This window comes from Phalaenopsis equestris, unplaced genomic scaffold (genome assembly GCF_001263595.1).
Source record: "Phalaenopsis equestris unplaced genomic scaffold, ASM126359v1 Scaffold000248, whole genome shotgun sequence".
Classification (NCBI taxonomy): Eukaryota; Viridiplantae; Streptophyta; class Magnoliopsida; order Asparagales; family Orchidaceae; genus Phalaenopsis; species Phalaenopsis equestris.
Genome location: NW_018164690.1, coordinates 85,858 through 108,626, shown reverse-complemented (window position 1 = coordinate 108,626; position 22,769 = coordinate 85,858). Strand labels below are relative to the sequence as shown.

Sequence of the window (22,769 nt, the reverse complement as noted above, 5' to 3'; positions counted from 1 at the left end):
CAGTTAGCGGTGGAGTTGGCGCTGTTTCTGCAGTGGAGGAGGGAAAGAAGCCGGAAATCTGCACTGCTGACGAGCTGCATCACGTGCCGGTTCCGGGCACCGGCTGGAAGATCGCCCTCTGGAGATATGTCCCTTCCAATGAGGTAATTGGGTTATATTGATCATTTTGGCTTCTGTTATATGACTGAGTGTTGATGATTGGTTCGATTTTTGTCTTTTGGTGTGGATGGGTTTGTGATCTTAGGCGCCGAAGAGGAATCATCCATTGATGCTGTTGTCTGGCGTGGGGACGAACGCGATTGGATTTGATCTCTCTCCTGGAGTGAGTTTTTTCTTCTGCAATACCAGCTTCTGTTCTTGTTTTGTTCTGGATAAGGATTTAGGAATATTTTGACGGAGAAAATCTCTGTGGTTGATTGACTTTTTGTTCATTATTGTGTTTATTGGCCCGAGATCACATACAGAAGGTAAACAAACGAATATAAACTATTGTAACGATAGGACGCGTAGCTTGCATCCCTGAAACTAATGAGAATCCTTAGCAATTAAACTTTATGATTTGATCTTTAATGCTTGTTCATTATTGTGTTTATTGGCCCGAGATCACATACAGAAGGTAAACAAACGAATATAAACTATTGTAACGATAGGCGCGTAGCTTGCATCCCTGAAACTAATGAGAATCTTTAGCAATTAAACTTTATGATTTGATCTTTAATGACTTTTAAATTCTTGTTCCACTTTCTTTCCTAACATTACTGATAATAATTTTCTTTACTCTTTCATAGCGCAGTCTTTCTTTGAGAGTAGCATCTTGATGACTACGCTTTTTTATTCAATAAAATCTGTTTTGGTTCGGAACCTCTTAAAAAGTAGGTTAAGATTGACCTAAATATTGAAGTAGGGTTAACCATAAAATTCTTTTTCTGATTGTCATTGGTCCTTAAGTTCAAAGCTTTGCAATTTGGTCTTCAACATTATAAAAAGATGATGTGGGCTTAAGCATCTCTCCAGTCAACACCTATCTAAGGTGATCAAGAAGAGGCTTAAAAAAGATGTACTATACAAAGTTTTTTGCATTTCAAAGCAACTGAAGCTATTAAGAACCCTTTGCGAGTGAGTTCTCCAAGTGAGAACTTCAACAAGCTGTAGCAAGAGCTCTTACTCGTCAAAGTAGTCCTCCAGATGAGTAGCCAAATTATTTAGCAGGAAGGGTTTGGTTTGTCCAAAGACTTACTAGATTCTCTAGCTGGTTCAATATTTGAGTTTTGAGTTTCGAGTTGGACTTATTGTTCTTGTTGAATTGTCAACCGTTAATCTTGAGCAAGGCTGATTGGTAACTCAAGGTATTAGGCAACTTCAGGCTTGAAAAGTTTAGCTAGTGTTGCTTCAACAACTTGTAGAACCCAATTCATGCATAATAATTAACTTAGATCAAAATTCAATAGAATATCGTTGTATATAATTTCCCTATTCTCTTTTCTCTTTCGTAAAGCCAAGGACAACAAGAGAGTATATATGAAAAGCACCTAAATAATGCATCTATATGTTTTAGAAAGCCTTGGCAAAGTTTCTACAAATTGTGACAAGGATTGATGTGACAGTTGGCATGTGATCAGTACTAAGCTCATCTTGAGATAGGGTTGACCATGAATGCCCTTTAATTTTTCTTTATCTTTATTGTTCAAAGAACAACAACTTTATCTTCAACATTTATTAAAGATTAGAAGGTTTAATCATCACTCCGTCCTACACATTGTTGATGCACTGCAGAAGAGGTCTTGATAAGCTTTGTTGCATAATAATGCCAGAAGTTGTTTAAGCTATTGAACCTGTTGCTAATTTGGAACTTGCTATAAAGAACGCGAAACTCGAGTCACTGGAAGAAAGATGGAGATGCAAACTCAACCACCAAGCTCGATGGCCAATGGGGGGACATTTTCACTATAAGAAATTCACTTTAGAGAAAACCTCTAATAAGTTTAGAGTTGATGAAGTGTTTGCCTTTGGTGAGGCTAACAAGACTGTTGCAGCATTCATCATTAAGAAGATCGAGATGAGGATTGCTATCAAGAAATCTTTCGACAAGGTTGAGGTCGCCGCTAAGGGCTTTGTGACTCCTGTAATGGTCATAATAACTAGGGGTGTTAATTTGGGCACGCGAGTCAGGTTTGACTGTTACAAGATAAATTGGTTTGACCCAAATATTATAGGGCTGAAAATTGTAAATTCGCCAGTTTAACCTGCCAACGATATGGGTCAAACATGACTCCTGCAATGGTCATAATAACTAGGGGTTTTAATTTGGGCGTGCAAGTCAGGTTTGAATCTAACTTGAAACTGACACAAGTTAAATTGGTTTGACCCAAATATTATAGGGCTGAAAATTGTAAATTCGCGAGTTTAACCTGCCAACGATATGGGTCAAGCATGACCTATAACTCAACCTGACTTGTTTAACCCAAAAATCAATCATTTAAATTAAGGCAAAATGACAATTTTACCAGAAAGCTTCCAGAAAAAATTAAGCATCAAACTTCGGTAACAAATAAGCCTAATATTCAACAGAAAAATAAACAAAAATATGACATGACTTGACACTTGAAGCTTGTTTGTACCTGACCCGAGGTTATGTGACAATCTTAAAAAAATATATAGTGCACAACTATGAACTGAATTGACTGACATGCCTACTATTAATCATGCATGAAAATATTCTATAAAAAATAAGGCATCCATTAGCACTGCCTCAGTCCCAATTTACCCTAAAAAGAACAATGATAATAATGATTAACACAAAGAAGAAAAGGTGAAAGTTAGAATGACTAATGGCTATAAAAATTAAAATTATTATTATCAAGAGTAAATCATACAAAGATATGCTTCCTTCAACATTCCTAATTTCACAATACCTATAAGCAGAATAAAAATTTATCCCCTACAATAAGTCGTTTCAAAATTCATGTCAAATAATACATAAAAGATCAAAATGAAGACGAGGAGTGCGATCTGCGCATAAGAAATATCTTTGTTGGCGATCAGCAGAAATCCAAAGGCTAAGACCCTTCGACCTTGGTGTCGGCAGTTGACAGAAATTCGAAGGCTCCGATTGGCATTGGCTTTCAATGAAAATCATTCGAGCACTCGAACAAGTCACACTTCTCCTAGGAGATAGACCAACATTGTAGTATGCCAGCATAGTTTGACTTCCAACCCTAAATCTGAAGCACCAAAAGCAATAGGAAAAAGAAAATGGAAAGTAAGATGTGGCGCTTGGAAAGTCAGGTTCAAGGTCAGGAAATAAGCGAAACTGCAGAAAGTAGAAGAGAAACTGCAGAAGCATAATACACTCCCTTCCCCAATTTTGGGTTTACATAGGTCAATTTCGGGTTTTTGGGTCAATCTGAACTTGAGCTAAAAATTTAATCGTGTCAAATTTTGATACCTGTACTCGGCCAAAAAAATATTTGGGTCACCCTAACTCGGATTTTTTTAGCCCGATTATATTGTTGTGTAATTTTTTACATTCCTAATAATAAGCACATTGGATAATGTATTTGGAAGCAAATAAATGTTTATTGGACAAACCTAGTTTAGATTTTAAAGTTTATGCATCTCTATTAATTTTCATTCAATATTTGTACCATTCAAAGCTTGAGTTCCATTATGTATATTATAGTTTTATTTATTTTTATGAATCCATCCTCTTTTGGCTTATGGATCTCCTCGTGAATTTTTATCTCATTAGCAGCTTGGATCATTTTATTTTAATCTTAACATTTCAACCGCAAACTAAACAAAAATATTATTATTCTATAGGAGGGTTGTGTAGAGGTCTTCCTTGTGCTCCGAGTTAGAAAAAGTGGTGTTAAGCGTAATGCAAGAAGGGTCATCGTCTAAGACAACTTTTTTAATGTTCAATGGGTCTTAATCCCAGCTGCTAAGTTGCAATGCCTCAACCTCAACATTGTCAATCACCTTGAACGAGCATTCTCAAGATCGCAACAAATAGCCTTGAGTGGCGTTGGTTTGGCCACTTGCCAAAAATTTTACAATTGCAATGTTAGTGAAGATAATCGAGAATGTTGTGAGGAAAGGGCAATCCAATATTGTGTCTTGAATGTTGTGAGGAGAGGGCAATCCAATATTGTGTTGTAGGTTTTATGGCGTTTGATTTTGATGAAGCCAATTATAGTCATATATTGTCTGTCGCCTTCCCCCTAGGTAGTAGGAAGCATGAATTTCTTTCAAATTCTCGTATTGGATTGAGAAATCATATTAGAGCCCAATAATCAGCCATATGAGAAGAGTGAAGTGTCATGTGATAAAAATATACTTGAAAATAATGCTAGCATTACTTGTTATTAGGGTTGTAAATAAACCAATGCGCTCGATAAACAACTCCAACTTTACTTAATGAATACTCGATCAACTTTGTTCAAATTAGTAAATAAATAGGTTTAATATTTTTTTTAAATTCAACGGTTAAATGAACTAATCTTAGACACAATCCAACTTGTTTAATTATGTTCACAAATAAACTCATTTGTTGTTCAAAAAGTAACTTATTAAATGTTTGATATTAAGCTTTATATTATTTTATATCATATATAATATATTTTTTAAATAAAGTTTAATTAATTATAACATATTTTATTATATATATTTAATATAAATATATGATAATTTAATGTAAATATATGTATATATGTATTACATACATGTATGTATGCATGTATATGTGTGTGTGTGTGTGTGCGCGCGCGCTGCTCGCCGTGACTATTTGATAGTGCAACCTAGCGCAAGTCCTCTAAGGTCACTGGTTGGATCTTCCTTGAGTGCATCTCTGTCTTGCAGCGCGGGATCGAGTGGTTAGACACATGAGGGTGGTTGGGGGCTCGTATCATGACCTCAAACAAATAATTTGATTCTTTTTTAATAAATTAGTTTAATAATACTTTTTATTTTATTTGAATGCAACAAAGCTTGTGTGCAATTTGTGCATTATCTTATTTCATTAATGTAAAGTAGTTAGATATTAATTCAAGTTTTTCTTAATTACATATTTATTTATATTTTTAAAATCATTTATTAACAATTTTATATGAAAAATCGAGTACTCGCTTTAATTTTTAGATTGTTTATTAGCTCATTAGAAGTAATTGTTCATTTCATATGAACAATCCAAGTCCAGGCCTAGTACAATTATTAAAAAAATTAAATTAAATCAAGTATAAACATACATGTGAAAGTTTGGCTTGAGCTTTAGTTAGATATGAACAACTTATAATATAACTGATATGTCGTCATCATATTTTCATTATCCAGTATGAATATCAATACATAACAGATATCTCGAGGTAATTTTTTGAGCAAGAAATATTTGAACTTTAATTAAAGTTCATCTAGAGCTTCGATTTCAGTAAATTTATAGTCAAATTGACTGGTTCAACGAGACCGACCCAACGATACCAAAATCGATTTGATCTAATTCAAATCAAGCTCATATTAAGTCATTAAACCACTTTTGAAAGCTTTCTGGGCATATTTGGAAATTCAATTAGATGTCGAGTCTGGTGTGCTCATGCTCAAATCGCGTGTCTCGATAAGATGAATTAATGAGCCCAAGATCACTCAATTATGATATTGTTAAGACTCTCAAATGTTCATCAAATGTCGTATGATCAATGAAACTTTCATTAATTCTAATTGTATCTCTATAAATTGACTAGAGCATAGAGGAGTTGAAGTTCAGCGTGGTCCATCGCCTACCAGTAGTTGTTGTCCGTCGACGACCACCACTTGTCGGCTGCCACCCTCTTCTTACAATTAAGTTCATCCACACACCGATTGCGTAGCTCAAAAGATTGTATAACATTTTCTTGCCTGTGGGACAAATGACTGTATTTGTAATCTTCAATTTTAGAACATCTCTTTAACTGAGTCAAACCTCGTGATTGTTCCTTTTACGGATTTTTTACGTAAAAACTTATGGTGTCATTAGTTGTTTCTTTCTTTCATCTAAGTGTGTGTTAAATTCTCGTGCGACACTTAGACGACAATTCATTACTCTACAACAGTGAATATTTTAGCAATCATCAATGACCAAGCCAAGTGTAATCTACAATATGCTCGGCTTGACACATCTCGATTATAAGTTTATAACACTACTTCTTATATCAGTAGACTGTTGTCAGTTTGATAATTGATGATGAATATAGTGATAGTGACAACAATGTTTTAGAGGTTATTGATTCAGGGTCAATTGATGTTGATTAAGGTTATGGGAATGATGCACAAGAAATTGAGGCAGTATGGGCCTTACATGATCGAAGTCGCTTGAGAATATCGTACCTTGATGCCTTCATTAGTGGCCCATGTGGTGTGAATAACCTATGTTGGAATAGGCCCATTCTACTTTTCTTCTTTTTGTACCATTTCTTGTTGTTGTGATGGGTCAACAAGGATGAATTCATTTAGCTTTCTAATGCCAATTTGCTCATCTATTAGGTTTTCGAGATGACAACGATCATATGTATCATATCCATAAACCTTTTGGAAGATGAAATATTTTTATATTTTTATTAAAAATGCAATATTTTAAGATGTTATGATATTGGGCATTATGTGCTATAAAAAATGTTTTATTTTAATTTACACAATGGAAACGGTTGATAGAAGCATTCATCACGAATTGCATCTACAATTTCTATAAGTGAAATTCAAAGAGGACTATAAATTGAATAGCATGTTAGCCGCAACAAACTCTTTTGTTTTATAATGTTATAGGCAATGTCCTCAGTCGCCCTTCTCAAGCAGAGGACTTCGACTCTGCTAATGTTGTTATAGTTAGCAATCATTTTGCTCGGTTAACCTATCTGAGAAGTTATGCTACTTGCTCCTAAAGTCTCGTTGTTGTCATCTCCCAAAATGGCCAGATGGTAGCGGCTTGGAAGATGAGTCAAAACAGTGCAATCATATTCTTTGGTATTGATTTAGTACTATGAAGCACGAACACGAGTGCAGGGATACAAAGATGACACGATACGATACGGGAGACGCATAATTGAAGAAAATAAGACACGACACGTCATGGACATATTTTGTATTTAATTAATTAGTAATATAAAATATGTATTTTTTCATTATTCTTTATTAAAAATATTACAACATAAACTATGCAAATTTAACTTCATAAAATTAATTTATATTATAAAACCTTACTTATGAAAATTAATTTTTAAAATTAAATGAAAATTATTTTTTAAAATTAAGTATAACATGTTTCAAAAGAATTCATCGAACTTATAATTTAAAAATTAAAAAAACTTATTATTGCAAAGCGAGAATTACTAATGCTCGGCTTTGACGAGTATTGGACGCACCTTCGATGCTCAATTTTGATGAATGCTAAAGGGGGCCTCAAAATGATGTGAGATAAGACGGTTTCGACTATGATATATAATTAAGATTATTGATATATTTATAATTTTTTAATTCCCCTATCCCGTTTTCTCGAAATCGTATTAAGTTCACATCCGATGTAGTTTTGAGGTGTGTCCCGAATGTGTTCTAGCTTGAAAAAATTCAGACATATTTTGTAATGTCGAAGAAGTGTCGAGGTGTGTCGAACACGTGTCAGTGTCCGATACGTGTCTGATAAGGGTATGACACTGATGCAATGCTATGGGGGTCGACCTGTTCTTGGTCCAGCCAAGCTGGATAAGCCGTTCCTCAACCCCCTTCCTTTCCTTTTCCTCTTATTCCCTTTTTCCTTCCTAGCACTTGCTAATTCTGAATTTCTAGTATTTTTATTTGTCTTTGCCTTTTTTGAATTCTTCCTATTATAAACATTGGCTAAATTATGAATTCTTATTATTTTTACTCTCTTCATTATTTTAAAACACTTCCTAAAAGACATCCTAAGTCTCATTATAAATAAGATGTGGCATGCTTGAATTTTCTCAGTTTTTGGAGTTAAGTGATTTTTGAGTTCAGATTACGCCGACATTGTTCTCTTCAAGGATTGTATCCGAAAGTGAGGAAGTGCTCAGACTATCATCGTCTTAGGTGGTGACCATCTCTAAGGGTTCTAGTGGTGCTCCGGCTGTAGTTCAACCTCAACAAAGCATTTATCTTACCATGCTTTTATTTTCCTGCTGCCATTTCAAAATCCAGCTATCACAACCCGCCTCTTCCACTGCTGCCATCCACCTTCCAGCTCCTCTCTACCCCTGGTTGGCTCTCCCAACAACCCGCTAACTTTGCGCCCCATCCTGTTCTTTTCTAGCAGGCCGTCGGTCCTCTTCAACACCTTCAGGCCGTCGGTCCTCTTCAACACCTTCAGGCCACCTGTCTGACTCCTCCCACCAGCCACCAACCTTCTCGGCCTTTTTCCCAGCAGCCGCCAACACCGTTGTTCCTCGACCTGTCGTATCCGACACAGAGAGCTATTTCTGTTTTATGTTATTGCCTTTTCCTTAATCGCAACAGTTCTCATTGTCGTTTATTGTTTACCTGTGCTATGTTATTTCCTATTGAAAAGTTGTCATTATAACCTTGTGGTGTTTCGTAATAATAGTTGCAATTTTGAGTCGTGGTTTGAGTTTTTCTTCGGTATCATTTGGTATCAGATCTAGCCCTACCAATGTTCCCCTTTCCTCCTTCCTGGCACTAGCAATTATGAATTTCTATTATTTTTATTAGTCATTATCTTTTTTGAATTCTTCCTATTATAAGCATTGCCTAAATTATTAATTCTTATTATTTTTATTCTCTTCCTTATTTTAAAATATTACCTAAAATAAATCCTAAGCCTCATTATAAATAAGAGGTGGTGTTCTTGGAGTTTCTCAGTTTTTGGAGTTAGTGATTTTCGAATTTAGATTATCGTCGTCGGCGTTGTTCCCTTCACGGGTTGTATCCGAAGACGAGAAATTGTTCTAGTTGTCCCTCGTTCTGGGTGGTGACCGTGTCCAAGGGTCAGAGTAGTGCTCTGGGTGTGCTCGACATTGACAAGATATTTATCTTATCATACTTTTGTTTCCCTATTGTTATTTTAGAATCCAGCCACTATAACCCCCTTTTTCACTGTTGTCAGCCACCTAGCTCCTCCACGCCCTTGGCTGGCCCTCTCAGCAGCCCGCTAGCCTTGTTGCCCCCTTCAGTTCCTTTCCAGCAAGCTGTCGATCCTCTCCAACACCTTCAGGCCACCTGTTCGACTCCTCCCAGCAGCCACTAGCCTTCCCGACCTTTTCCTCTCGGCCGCCTGTTCCATCCTCGCCTTGTCGTATCTGTCACAGAGAGTTATTTCTGTTTTATATTATTATCTTTTCTTTAATTTCAGCAGTCCTCATTATCGTTTACTGTTTACCTCTGCTATGTAATTTCCTGTTGAAGAGTCGTCATTGTAATCTTATGGCGTCTCGTAATAATAGTTGCAATTTTGAGTTGTGGTTTGGGTTTTTCCTCCGGTATCATTTGACAGCAGAGCCAGCCCAACCCTAGTCCTATCATAGGGTTCCCTAGTATTCACCATAAACCAAAAATTTCTTTTCTATCACCAGATATCGTTTTCACAACCTAAACCTAAAAAAATCGTTCTTTCCTATTCTCAACCATTGTCAAAACTTTGACTTAACCCTCAATTCCTCTTAATGATTTTCTTGCTTATTTTCAAAATCAATAACCCTAAGTTAAACTTTTAGCCCTCTCTCACCCCCCACTCTAGACCCTAGCCATGCCACCATTGAGATACATGTCTGAGCCTTTCCAAGAGGAGATACAAGGAGAGATCTGTCGACTTTGGCGGTGGATTACAGACATGGAAGATGAACCAATGGAAGGCTATCCTCGACCATGATCAGATAAGTCGAAGGGGTGAACAAGAATATGTGAAGATGAAACGAGAAACACAGCACTAGTTCCTATCAACTTACTACCGACAAAAGTTACAGATCCTAGCTTTCGAAGTGAAGAGACCACAACACGAAGCGACCCCCTAGCTACTTTCCAACAAAACCAATGTGCAAGTTTGTCACAGCCAGAAAATATGGCAATTGTCATATATTTGGACATGTTGAAGCATAATGCACCACGAAATCAGTGATCTACTTCACCACGCAAGGCATCATTGAAAAGTTGGGTAAAGACATCGCATACACTGCAGAAGTTGAGGACATAAACGAGGACTAGCTTCCAATTGAAGAGTTAAAACGACGATCCGGAAAAAAAAGTTATCATCAAAGAGGTTCCACAATTGTCATCTAACAAGGAAGAGACACCACCGATTCCAGTTTATCCCGAGATAGAGATTCTAGTTGAGGTAGCAACAACCATTCGGGAAGGTAGTGACCGTGATGTAATGGGCATTCATACAGAGTATGAAGTGGTGGTACCTCGAGCTATTGTTTCGCAGGTGGTGAAAGGAACATCAACTTGAATGGCTTGGGATTTCCAAAAAGGGCATGATTTTGAGGAGTCGACCATAGAAACATGACAATTACTGATCAAATCATTGCAAATTTTTAAAATGCATAGACCCCTTCCTTAGTTACCCTTACTGAAATAGGTCCAACGTATAAGAAGTGAGATCATTTTGTGCCATGTCGAAAGTATCACGTGGAGTTATTCAGAGATTATTTCCTGTTCCGTGTGGTACCCCTCATAAGATGACCAGAAAGGAGAGATGAACCCCAACTTTGTATTGGGCCCAATGAGTTTAATGGGGACGAAAATTCTTCAGTGGGATCCAGATTCTATCAATTATGAAGAGATCTATCTTGAGTGGGAGTTGGTGAGAGGGGTGCAGCCTGCCACAAAATTTCACCCCCAAATTTATCCCTCCTCCCATACCAGTTTCTTAGTTGCACTTAGCCGATTACAAGGAATGGAAGAAGCAGGTTACCCCTGGAATGGCTTGATACCTGTGCCGTGAGAATACTCTTCTTTCTACAGTTCCAACTCAAGGCGTGCCAAAGGTGGACGGATACCTATTCTACCAAAATGTGCTTTGGAACGACAGTGCTTACAAAATCAACCTGTCATGGGGCTACAATGTCTCAGTCACGCTCAACACGGCCGACCTGACACAGTACTACAAGGAGTTAGAAACTTCAACGAACGAGATCAAAGCTCCCCCAACCCCGGGAGACTGATGCGGGGCTATGGGAGCCAGCCTGTGGACCAACCCCCTTCCTTTCTTTTTCCCATCTTTCCTTCCTACCACTTGCCAAATTTGAATTATTATTATTTTTAGTAGTATTTGTCTTTTCTGAATTCTTCCTGTTATAAATAGTGCCTAAATTATGAATTCTTATTATTTTTATTCTCTTCATTATTTTAAAATATTACAACAACATCAACAACAAAGCCTTAGGGTCTATTTGGGACAGCTTATTGGCTGCGGTGGCATTTTCAAAATGCCGCTGTTATGTTTGGTTAGAGCTTTTTCACTGCGATCTGTGAAACTCTGTTTTTATTTTGTGAATAACGCGGACCGCGGGATGACCCCCACGGTCCGCGTTCATTCGCTGATTATTACCATTTACCTCTGCTCGCGATCTTGGTTCTCCTGACCTCGTCTCCTCTTCCCTAGCGAGATCCTGGTCTCTCGATCGTTTAGGAAGGCATGACCGAATGGCAGGATACGGAGATCTTCGCTGTCTCACCGAAGCCCTTGCCTACCTTCAAGATGCAACCAGCGGGAAGTTAACGGATTCACAACATACAAAGAAATTAACTTGCTGCCATTGCTTATAGAACTGAGCTCCACGGTCTGTTTTCTTCGTTGTCACCGCAATTTGGACTCTCTTAGGTTTTCTCTTTTCCGTTAGCATCAACCATATGTGCGTTAAAGCAATGAACTATCTGCCATTGCTTGGACATCAGAGTTCCATGGTTTATTTTATTATGATTTGCCTCTCTGTAAGTGTCTGTGCAAGTTGAAACAGTGGAAGTGGAATGTCCATTTTCTTGAAGATGGTTCAATTTCATTTAAACTTTTCTATTTCTTCAAGTGACCAAAGGGAGTGTTATCGCGGATAAATGTTTGCCTTTTATTTGAACTTGTTATCTTTCTTGGACTCTCTATTGTTTGTTTACTCAAAAAAACAGTGCATTAAGCACTTATGTTGCCCGCAACCGCTTCCTCCACACTTCCAAAGTACATTTTATTTATTTATTCAAATTTTTTACTAGTATATTCTTTTATTTTAAAATTAGAGTAAAATATAAATTATTAATTACAATTTACTTTGTAGATAATTTAAATTTTTTTTTGAAAAAATTATGTACAGAGAGTTACAAATAAGTTGTTTCCCAAATGCACATACCAAACAGCAAAACAACTTATTCAGAACAGGGGCAAAATTGTCATTTTTTCAGAATCAGTTGTTTTCCAAACGCACAAACCAAACAGCCAGACAGCTTATTCGGATCAGCTGCTCATCAGCAGATTATCAGGATAAGCTGCTTATCAGCAGAAGCTGAATAAGCTGCAGCTGCCCCAAACAAACCTTTAATCCCACTATGTGGGGTCGGCAAATTCTAAGCCTCATTATAAATAAGAGGTGGTATGCTTGGTGTTTCTCAGTTTTTGGAGTTATGTGATTTCTGAATTCAGATTACCGTCACAGGCGTTGTTCCCTTCAAGGGTTGTATTCAAAGTTGAGGAAGTGTTCCGGCTATCCGTCGTCCGAGGTGGTGACCGTCTCCAAGGGTTCGAGTGGTGCGGTTGTAGCTTGACCCTAATAAGGCATTTATCTTACCACACTTACGTTTCTTTGCTGATTACGTCTCTTTGCTGCCATTTCAAAATCCAGCCACCAAGCCCCATCTTCCACTGTTGCTAGCCACCTTCCAGCTCCTCCCTGCTCCTGGCCTGCCCTCTCAACAGCCCGCTAGCCTTGTTGGCCCCTCTGGTTCCTTTCCAGCAGGCCGCCTGTCTTCTCCAACACCTTCAAGTCACTTGTCTGACTCCTTCAAATAGCCTCCTCCAAATAGCCACTAGCCTTCCTGGCCTTTTCCCCACGGCAGCCAACGCCGATGTTCCATCCTCGCCCTATCGTACCCATCTCAGAGAGCTGTTCTGTTTATGTTATTGCCTTTTCCTTAATTTCAGCAATCCTTATTGTCATTTACTGTTTACCCTTGCCTGCTATTTCTTGTTGAAGAGTCGTCAATGTAACCTTGTGGCGTCTTGCAATAATAGTTGCAATTTTGAGTTGTGTTTTGGGTTTTCCTTCGATATCAGACACAGTTTTAGAAGTGTCGGTACTACATAGATTTATGAGTTGGGGAGTAAAAGTAACATGTTCAAGATCTTTGATTGTCAGAGGCCGAGTTCATATCGAAATGAACCTTTTTAAAGGCTTTCTGTAAGAGTCACTTGGATGACTCGGATCATCAATATCAATCATATCCTACTAGAGCTTAAATCGTGAAGTGTCAGAATCACTCATTAGGCTATTATCTCATAATATACAAGAGAGCCTGAGAATTTTTAGCAGTTTTTTGCGTGCTAGCAAATTGGGTAACATATGTCTACTTGAAGTTGACAAAGGAGGTGATGTTTGCTCGATATGAGGCACGGGAACCATGTTGAGTGAAGGCGCAATGGTAAGGGTAAATGGATGCTTTTAACATCGCTTTCAGATTTTTTCCCAACTTGAAATCCTGGCATTGAATGTGATTAGACTAAGTATGTCAAAATTTGCGCATTAGACAGAGTTAGACTATTTTCCTGTTCCTTTTTTCCTCTTTGCTTTTTCCTCTTTGTTTGATTTATTGCAATAATTCACTTTAGTTTTGAGTAAGCAGATCCATGCATGTGTGGGCCTTTATTATTATTATTTTCTTAAGTTTATATAATGCTGCTATTTTTTTACTATTTTTACTAGGCTATGCTATTGTTTTTGAAAATTCAGGCTTCATTTGCTCGTCACATGTCTAAACAAGGATTTGATACATGGATTGTTGAAGTGAGAGGTGCTGGACTGAGCATGCGTAGTTGTGAACCCAATGAAGCCATTCAATCTTCTGATAAGCGTGCCATATCGAATTTTGATTCTACAGATGAAGTAAACTCGACTGGTTATTTATCTGTGGGTGTACATTCAACCGTGAACATCACCCCAGAAATAAACTCAACAATCTCCAAGGTGAATGGTAACCAGGGAGAGGTGACTTCTGGGGATGAATCACAGTTAGTTGCTAAGCTTACTTCTACTTTTATGAATTTAGCTGAAAGGCTTTCAGGTTATTTAAATGAAGGTCAACTAAGGACCATCTCTGAGAAATTCCTTGAGCAGATCTCGAAACTCTTGGAAGATGCGAGATTAGCTGAACGGTTTAATGAGATTGCAGCTAAAATTTCTAGTTTGATTGAAGCAAGGCAGAATTCTGCTGTTGCTGGCCAGCTCAGTGAACTGAGCCAGCGTCTTATCAAAACAGTTGAGGAAGGCCAAAAATCTGTTTCTCCGCAGCTGTTTGACTTGCAAGAGCGCCTTTCATCTACCATAGAAGATTTTCAGAAACAGCTTGATCTCATTGTTACATATGATTGGGATTTTGATAACTATTTGGAGGAGGATTTGACTGCTGCGGTGAGGTGACTTCCTGTTGTTTTAATGAAAATTAATGATAATCTGATCTAAAGTTCTCTACAATTTTAAATGATGCCTAACGAGTATCTCAACCTCATTTAAACTGTAGATGGAATACATAAGAGAACATAGTATGGTAAAAGATAGCAAATTGCTGTCAATCGGTCATTCGATGGGTGGTATCTTGCTATATGCTCTGTTATCAAAATGCGGTAAGATGCTTTCATTTTGTGAACATTGGAAGATGGTGAATTCACATTACAGTTAATCATTATTACTTTTAAGTTCATGTAGATATTTGTAAAAAAACAAAAATACAAAAGTACAAATCAACTGGGCTATTGTGTAGCCTTTGAAATTAATATTTTGATTGATGGATGGGGGCCTGAGGCTTAGCTGATTAAATAAGAAACATTGAATATTTGTCATCACTCGTGCTACACCTCATCTTCAACATCTCATGTTCACTAAAAGCTTTCTGCGGCCATATTTTTTTTATGCTCGTTTTCTTTCTGCTGCCCTAACGTGTCATTTTAATCCTTCAGCTTCACAAGGAAGTAAATGTGGTTTAGCAGCTATTGTTACTTTAGCAGCATCGGTTGACTACACTACCTCAAAATCTTCGCTGAAATTGTTGTTGCCTCTTGTAAGTATAGTAAAATCCTGTATTGATACCGATGCGGTTTAGGAGGCTGCTCTGTTGTGAACTAACGTCGGTCAAATTTTTGGTACAGGCGGACCCAGCGCAGGCTCTCAATGTCCCAGTTCTTCCTTTAGGAGCACTAATGACTGCCGCGTATCCCCTTTCATCTCGTCCACCATATGTTTTGTCATGGATTAATAGTCAGGTTTCTGCACAAGACATGATGCTTCCAGAGCTATATGAGAAGCTTGTTTTGAATAATTTCTGTGAGTATATTGTCCAAGGAGGTTTTTGTTGAGACTTTTGTGATGTGTTGAGTTTTTTGAGCAAAAAATTGATGGTTTCTTGAAAACATTGTGAATTTATAACTATGTAGATATTTAATGGAGATTGATATTAGTGAGTTTTTTTCTACTAAAAATAATAGTTAGATGAAATGTAGGAAATTGTCTTAAATATGAGAGCATAGTTGGAGGCTGCACAATTGTATCGCAAAACTTGAGGATTTTTAAAAGTTTTGGTTTATGGGAGAATGCATACAGAGTTTATTTGAAGAATCTTATATTAATTAGCATTCAATACAAATCATATGGTGCCGAAGCGACCATGGAACCTGCGTGAAATGGATCATCAGGGCATATTATGGTGGTCTATGCAATAACTATTGCAATCTGAACAGAAATTGCTTATTTTGTTGCCCTTTTTCTATAAATTTCACCCAGTCCTGCTACGTTCTAGTGCAAAAAACTTCTTGCAGAGTTGTGCCAGTCTCTACCCCTTAGTTTCATAAGTTTATTATGATTTGCAGGTACTATACCCGCCAAGGTTATCCTGCAGCTAACATCAGCATTTCGGGAGGGAGGACTGCGCAGTCGAGCAGGCACTTTCTCTTACAAGGACTTTCTGCACAAATGTGATGTCCCTGTTCTTGCACTTGCAGGGGACCAAGATCTCATCTGCCCTCCTGAAGCTGTATATGGTGCAGTTCATAGGAACTTTTTACTCCAGTAACTTTTACAATCTAGATCTGTTTTTTTATCTATCTTCACTTTCAATCTGAATTTACAGAAACGGTGAAGCTCATTCCTGAGTCAAAGGTTTCTTACAAAGTATTTGGGAAACCGGAGGGCCCACACTATGCTCATTATGATTTGGTCGGAGGGCGACTGGTATTTAATACCCCTTAAACCGTTCTCTATTGTGCCACTCTTATGTGCTCATATGTCTGTTCAACATTTGCAGGCCACTAATGAAGTCTATCCGTGCATTATAGAGTTCCTTTGTCGTCATGATGAGTTGGAGGAATCTTCTGAACGTTCAGACTGATTGAGGTCTTTTCCCGAAAGGTTAGACTTTAATTGCAGGAAGAAATAGTAATAATTATAATAATACTTGCAGTTTTTCTTAAACTCGTTTTTCTAGGCAAATTATGTAGCTTTTTTTTCTTATTATTTTTTATATAATTTTTTCATATTAATCCGCCAAAACAGTAAATATAACGTTTTAACTGCCTGGACTTCCAATATAATATCTTAACCACCTAAAACTTTCATTCCAACCCTTCATGAGTGTGTTTGGAGGGTGGTAATGCAAAAAATGATTAAGAGATTATATTTAATATTTTAGATGATTGGCATGTAATATATTGTTCTGCTAATTTTAACGTGTTTACTTTGATACCGCCGATGGAGGACTCTAATGGTGTTAGACATGCAGTACGAACTAACAGAAATTTGTACCACTCAATTCCGATATTTTTACTCATCTAACCCTTAAAAGTTTTTTATTTACACTTAAATATTTTGACATTACATAAAAATTACTGCTATTAATAACCTTTTAAAAGTGAATTGTCCCTTTTTATGTATAAGTTTTAACACCAAAGTGCTATAACCTAAATGTCAAATTATAGGTTGTTTCACATGTAAATACATAAGAATTGTGTGGTATGTATGATGCCCATTTTCTGAGAAATTATTGCATCAGGAGTCCTGATGTATCTGAACTCCAGTCAAATCATGTCACGTGTACAGACAAATCTCCAATTTAATTTATGGGTGGGTCTGCTTGTACGTGTGGTAAGTCTTGATTGGAGTCCTGATGCAAAACTATATCAGGACTCCTGATCTAATATTTTTCCCATTTTCTTTATGCGCAAATTGCAGTCTGTGACTAGTGGTAAATTTAATTTGTGTGAATTTTTTTCTTATATTTTTGCAGAGAACAAGACTTGCGGGGGGCATTTTATTACCTTATCCATATATGCGAGGAGGTATTGGCTTTTTAATTCTGCTTGCCTCTTTATAGTTGTATTATTATTCTAGAATTTTTAGTAGTATATCATTATAATTTATTTTTATTTATTAAAATATTATATCATTATAACTTATTGTATTTATTAAAGCACATCATTGGATCGATGTGCATAGGAATAATTTATTAATGAGTACATCACTCCTTTTATTGAAAATGGAATCGCCGTATTTGGACATGATATCGATTCATTCTGAAAGGCTGAGATTAAATTCAATAATTTCATTTAAAGTAATCACGCTTTTTAAATTATATGTTTTTTAAAGTAGAAAATTTTATATAAAATTAATTAGTGAAGTGACCAAGTCAAGCCAGCTATGCGTCGGTACAAGCTTGGGTTTGATGTATTGCTTGTGAGCTGAGCTCAATATGCTGTCAAGATTGAGCCAACCTTTGCTCGAGCTCAGTAGCACTTTTTTAAAAAATATTAATATAAATCAGATTAAAATTAAAATTTAATAATTTAATAATTTAATATATATTATTTGCTAATGTTTAAATAATGCCTTTCTTATATCAAATGATTTCTCACTATTTCTCTAATTTTTATTTCTTGTTACATTTCATTATAGGGATCTCTTTGAAATTTACGGGCTACTTGATAGCCAATTTAAATTTAATTTAATTTAAATTTTATCAAAAAAAAAACTTTTAAATTTAATTTTTTTATAGTTCTTCTCAATTTATTTTACATTTTAGATTTATCAAATCCTAATATTGGCAGTATTTTAAAAAATTCTTTTATCAAGCTGCTGCTATGAAATTTTCCATATGACCACTTACATTTCTGTATATCTCTCGTTCCCCCGCCCTGTGCATTTACAAAATAACCGATATCATCTCTATTATCGATTCCCGTTTAAAGTTGAGGTGCATTTTCTATTTCTGTGACGTCCAATATGTCTCCTATTTGACTCTAAAATTTCATATTCAACCCCTCTTTTCTCATGTCTAAAAATAAGATGCTTAATTCAGATATTGAATATTTAAAGCTAAAATAACATACCACGGAAGCTTCAGCCGTGTCTTCAATTTGTTGAATGTCAGGCGTGATAACATATTCAAATGAATGCGTTAAGTTTTTATATTCTATTACTTCAGCATGATATGCTTCAAATGTAAAAAAACAAAAACATAAGACAAAAAGGAAAAATATTAGTAACGTGCTACGACGTGCGTAACGGCGCAGTAACATGAGAAATATTTTCACTCGTGTTATTTATGTGTTATTGTGTGTTATTTATGTGTTATTGTGTCATGAGAATATTTCTAGTATTATAATAATACAATAACACATCAATAACACATGAATATTACATGAATAACACCCTAAACATATGAATAACACGGGGAAGAATATTCCCCCGTGTTACTGCGCCGCTTTTTTTTTATCAAGAATATTCCCCGTGTTATTCAGGTGTTATTGTGTTATTTATTTGTTATTGTGTCCTGAGAATATTCTTGATGTTATAATAACACAATAACACATTAATAACACATGAATAACACAGGGAGAAATATTCTCCATGTTACTGCGCCGTTTTTTTCTCTATCGCGCGAGTTGTCGTGGCGTGATTTCATTGGCCACACACGTTAATTCTACGTGCGTAGTACTGATGTAATATTTTTTCGACAAAAAAAAAAGAGATTTACTCAATTCTTATGCATTTACTTGTGCAGCACCTAAACTTTGCATTTTATATTTTTACCTGCCAACTCTTTCATATCACATAAAAAATACCACTTCTAATTTTAGAAAAGTGGAAAGGACCTTTTTCATGCCATAGATGCAAAAATTATAATTTAGGTGTTGAAAATGTAGAAATATAAAAATTGAGTGGCATACATGTATGTAAAACTCCATTTTAAAATTAAATACAATGGATACGGTACTTAACACTCATAAGCCTATATCCAAATTTTACAATTGGATTAGTAAGTTTTAACATCACTCTGCCAAAATAGTCCTTATAACCATTTTCATTAGGCTATTTTAGTCTCAAAATTTATAGAAGTGTCAAAATAATCTCCAAACTCTTTAAATTGGAGCTGAAATAATCTCTCGAAAAAATATTACTCTGTTAGATCTCAATAGTCAGGACTGTTTTAGCACTTCTATAAACACTAAAACTAAAGCGACCGCATGTAAATAATAGGGGGGCTATTTTGGCACTTTACTCATTTCATAACCCAAATATAAATCAGCTTAATATATTCATTCACACATGCAAAATACGCATCAATTTATGCAAAATAAGCATAAATCTCTCTCAACAAATTTCAACAACTGCACTTTCATCAAAATACACAAATTCACATCTTACACACTGAAATCAAAACTGCAAAAAAGGAAAAAAAAACGAACTATGACAAAGAATGGATTCAATGCTAAGCGTTCAAAACAGTATCTATACATAGAGCAGAATAAATTAGCAGCAGTGCGCAGATAATTCTATAAAAAACATTAAATTTTTATGCAAAATTAAGTTTTACTGACAGCAGTCTTGCAGACTGGGCACGTATTCTTCTGAAGAAGCCACTTTCTTACGCAATGTATATGATAGCTATGGCCGCAACCCAGCTTTCCCACTTCATCTTCCGCTTCATATTCCTCCTGTGAAAAAATAGAGGATAATATTTAACAAAAAGGAAGATTTACATACATACCACCACTCAATTCATATGCATTTACATATCTAGCACCCAAAATTAAATTTTTACATATATAACCTTACCTATGCATGAGAAGGTGCATTTCACTATTAGAAAATTAAAATGGTGATTTTTTGTGTCATATGAAAGAATTGGGTGGAATAAATATAAAAAATAAAGTTCAGGAGTCTGATATGTAAATATATAGGAATTGGGTGGTATGAATGCAAATGCCCCTGACAAAAATTATGTGGTTGGAAAAGAAGGGAGAACATACTTGACAAATGCTGCATTTTCTCTCCATGTCAGTGGATAAGAAGAGTTTATCATAGATGGAGCGATTCAATTTTCTAATGCTGCATTCAATTTCTTCTTCTCTCAATCCAGTGCTGACATGTCCAATCTTATCACCCAGTTCAAGCAATTCCTGCAAATTGGGAATAAATTTAAAAAACAAATCTATATAAAAAATACCACCATTTTAACTTTTCAAAGTGAAATACACTTTTCATGCTTGGTAAGGTGCCATGCATGTAAATATTGAAATTTAGGTGTCTGATATATAAATATATAGGAATTGAAAGGTATGTATGTAAATCTTCATTTTTTCTTCATAGATATATTGTGATTTGCCAGTAGTAGAGAAATAAAACAGTAGGATACCTCGTATGTCATATCATCAACATCAAGCCGCCAATCCCTATATCGATCATAAGTGTCCCCTCCTCGCAACAAGAGTCTATGGTGCAACAACATGATCTGCTTCCAATTACAGTTGCAAATAAGAAATAGAAACAATAATAAATTCTGTGAATCATTGATCAATGAGAAACCAACTCAACAATCGAAACATCATAGCAGTATACCTTCCCACATGCAACAATGCAAATTGTTCAACAACAAATTAGCAGTACCTTTTTTGATTAACCATTCAAAACTCCGAATATGAAGAAATAACCCAAATTTGATTAGTCATTCAAAACTCCGAATATGGAGAAATAACCCAAATTTGATTAGCCATTCAAAACTCCGAATATGGAGAAATAATCCAAAACGAAATGAAATTAGAATAAATGAAAATGTGGTCATGGATATGTGATAAAATTAGGACCCGGACTCAGAAGCAATTGGAGCTAATTTAGTTTGACACAGCTGATTGAAAGAAGTTTGAGCTCAATCGAAGTCAACCTAGATTCAATAGTGTAATTTTTGCATAAACTCATTTCTGGCACTTTCAACTCTTAATGAACTCTTTTTTTTGAACAATAAACACGTTTGGCCCACAATAATTCTCATAGCTAACAAATAAATAAAATCCCATCTGCAAATGTATTATATTATCTTGTCGAAAAGCAAGAGCAAAGGCATTTTCGTCATTATCAGCGGATGGGAGGATTCAACAGAGGGTTTTGATTAGCAGAGGCAAAAGATAGATCTTAGATGTAGAGAAGACTATGGAGATCATGGCAGCGTGGCGATGGTATGGAGCCATATTAGAGGACATTGTGGTCAAGGCTTTGATTTCAACCTTTCCATAAAGGAGGGAGTGAGGGCAAGAGAAGGAAGAGAGGAGAGGGAAAAGAGTATAGGAGTAAATTTTTCAGAGAGTTGTTACTTTGTTTTGAATGGGAGTGGGGATAAAACGGGTCCAAATATGAAGGGAAACAAGAGAGGGAGGGCAATTGCAACAATTAAAATAAGAAAAGGCCTTGGGTTGATATGAGTTTGTTTTAGTTCTAAAACGCAGAGTTTATTTTTTTTAAGAAATTAAAGGATCATCCTATGTTAGAGTGTGTGAACCAAAAAGGAATTGAATTTAGGCCATATAGATCAATGATCAAATCCATTTTCAACCAAAAAGCTCAAGAAGCTAGACCCTTGGTATTTCTACATCAAGATATTTCGAAGAGAAGTGTTAAAATAGTCCTCTAATTATGTACATGAGGTCATTTTAGACCCAGGGTCTATAAAAATGTCAAATTTATCCTCGGGATCCTTACATATGGGCTAAAATAATCCCAATGGAGGACTATTTTAGCCCCTATTAAAAGAGTCTAGGGACTAAATCAACAGTTTTATAGGCTCTGCGACAAAAATAGCCCCCTAAAGAGACTATTTCAACACATTTCTCATATTTCAACTTTCTGAACTGACATCAAATATAATACTCCCACATGATATGTATGTAATTGCCCCAATGTATTCACATCAGCCAAGATCCCCCAAAATCCCCGACTTAAATAAAAGCTTCATCAAAATATTAGAGCTCACTCAACCACATGAAGCCATGGTGACCAGCTATTTAATCTAGCTTAATCACTTAGACGCTGACCAAGTCCCATGAAAGACATGGTTACATCATTACTCCATATTCCAACACAAGTATTATTGCGCTAATGTACAATATTTATCAAATATAAATATTACATTTGCCAGTTAATAATTGTTTAAAATAATTGTAAGTATTAAAAGTCCTGTTCAGAAAAACACACCTCGAAGAACACACTCCCAATCAAGTTTAGCATATTGGCCAACAAATTACAAAATACCGAAGTAAA

At 36.1% G+C, this 22,769-nt stretch overlaps 2 protein-coding genes across 2 annotated transcripts in view; one reads left to right on the top strand and one right to left on the bottom strand.

Annotated features, from left to right (window-relative positions):
• On the top strand, positions 1-17,585 carry LOC110024124. The gene is made up of 10 exons (XM_020723905.1): positions 1-143; positions 245-322; positions 13,926-14,603; positions 14,713-14,815; positions 15,149-15,249; positions 15,338-15,512; positions 16,055-16,225; positions 16,315-16,415; positions 16,489-16,592; positions 17,467-17,585. Exons 2-9 carry the CDS (start codon positions 269-271, stop codon positions 16,570-16,572), a joined length of 1,467 nt encoding a protein of 488 aa, XP_020579564.1. The 5' UTR covers positions 1-143; positions 245-268; the 3' UTR covers positions 16,573-16,592; positions 17,467-17,585.
• A 2,337-nt stretch (positions 17,586-19,922) lies between these two features.
• LOC110024125 overlaps positions 19,923-22,769 on the bottom strand; it is a gene marked incomplete in the record, with an annotated part of 7,014 nt that continues 4,167 nt past the window's right edge. The window contains 3 exon segments of the mRNA XM_020723906.1: positions 19,923-20,173; positions 20,489-20,638; positions 20,875-20,970. Of these exon segments, the coding sequence (XP_020579565.1) occupies positions 20,042-20,173; positions 20,489-20,638; positions 20,875-20,970 (378 nt within the window).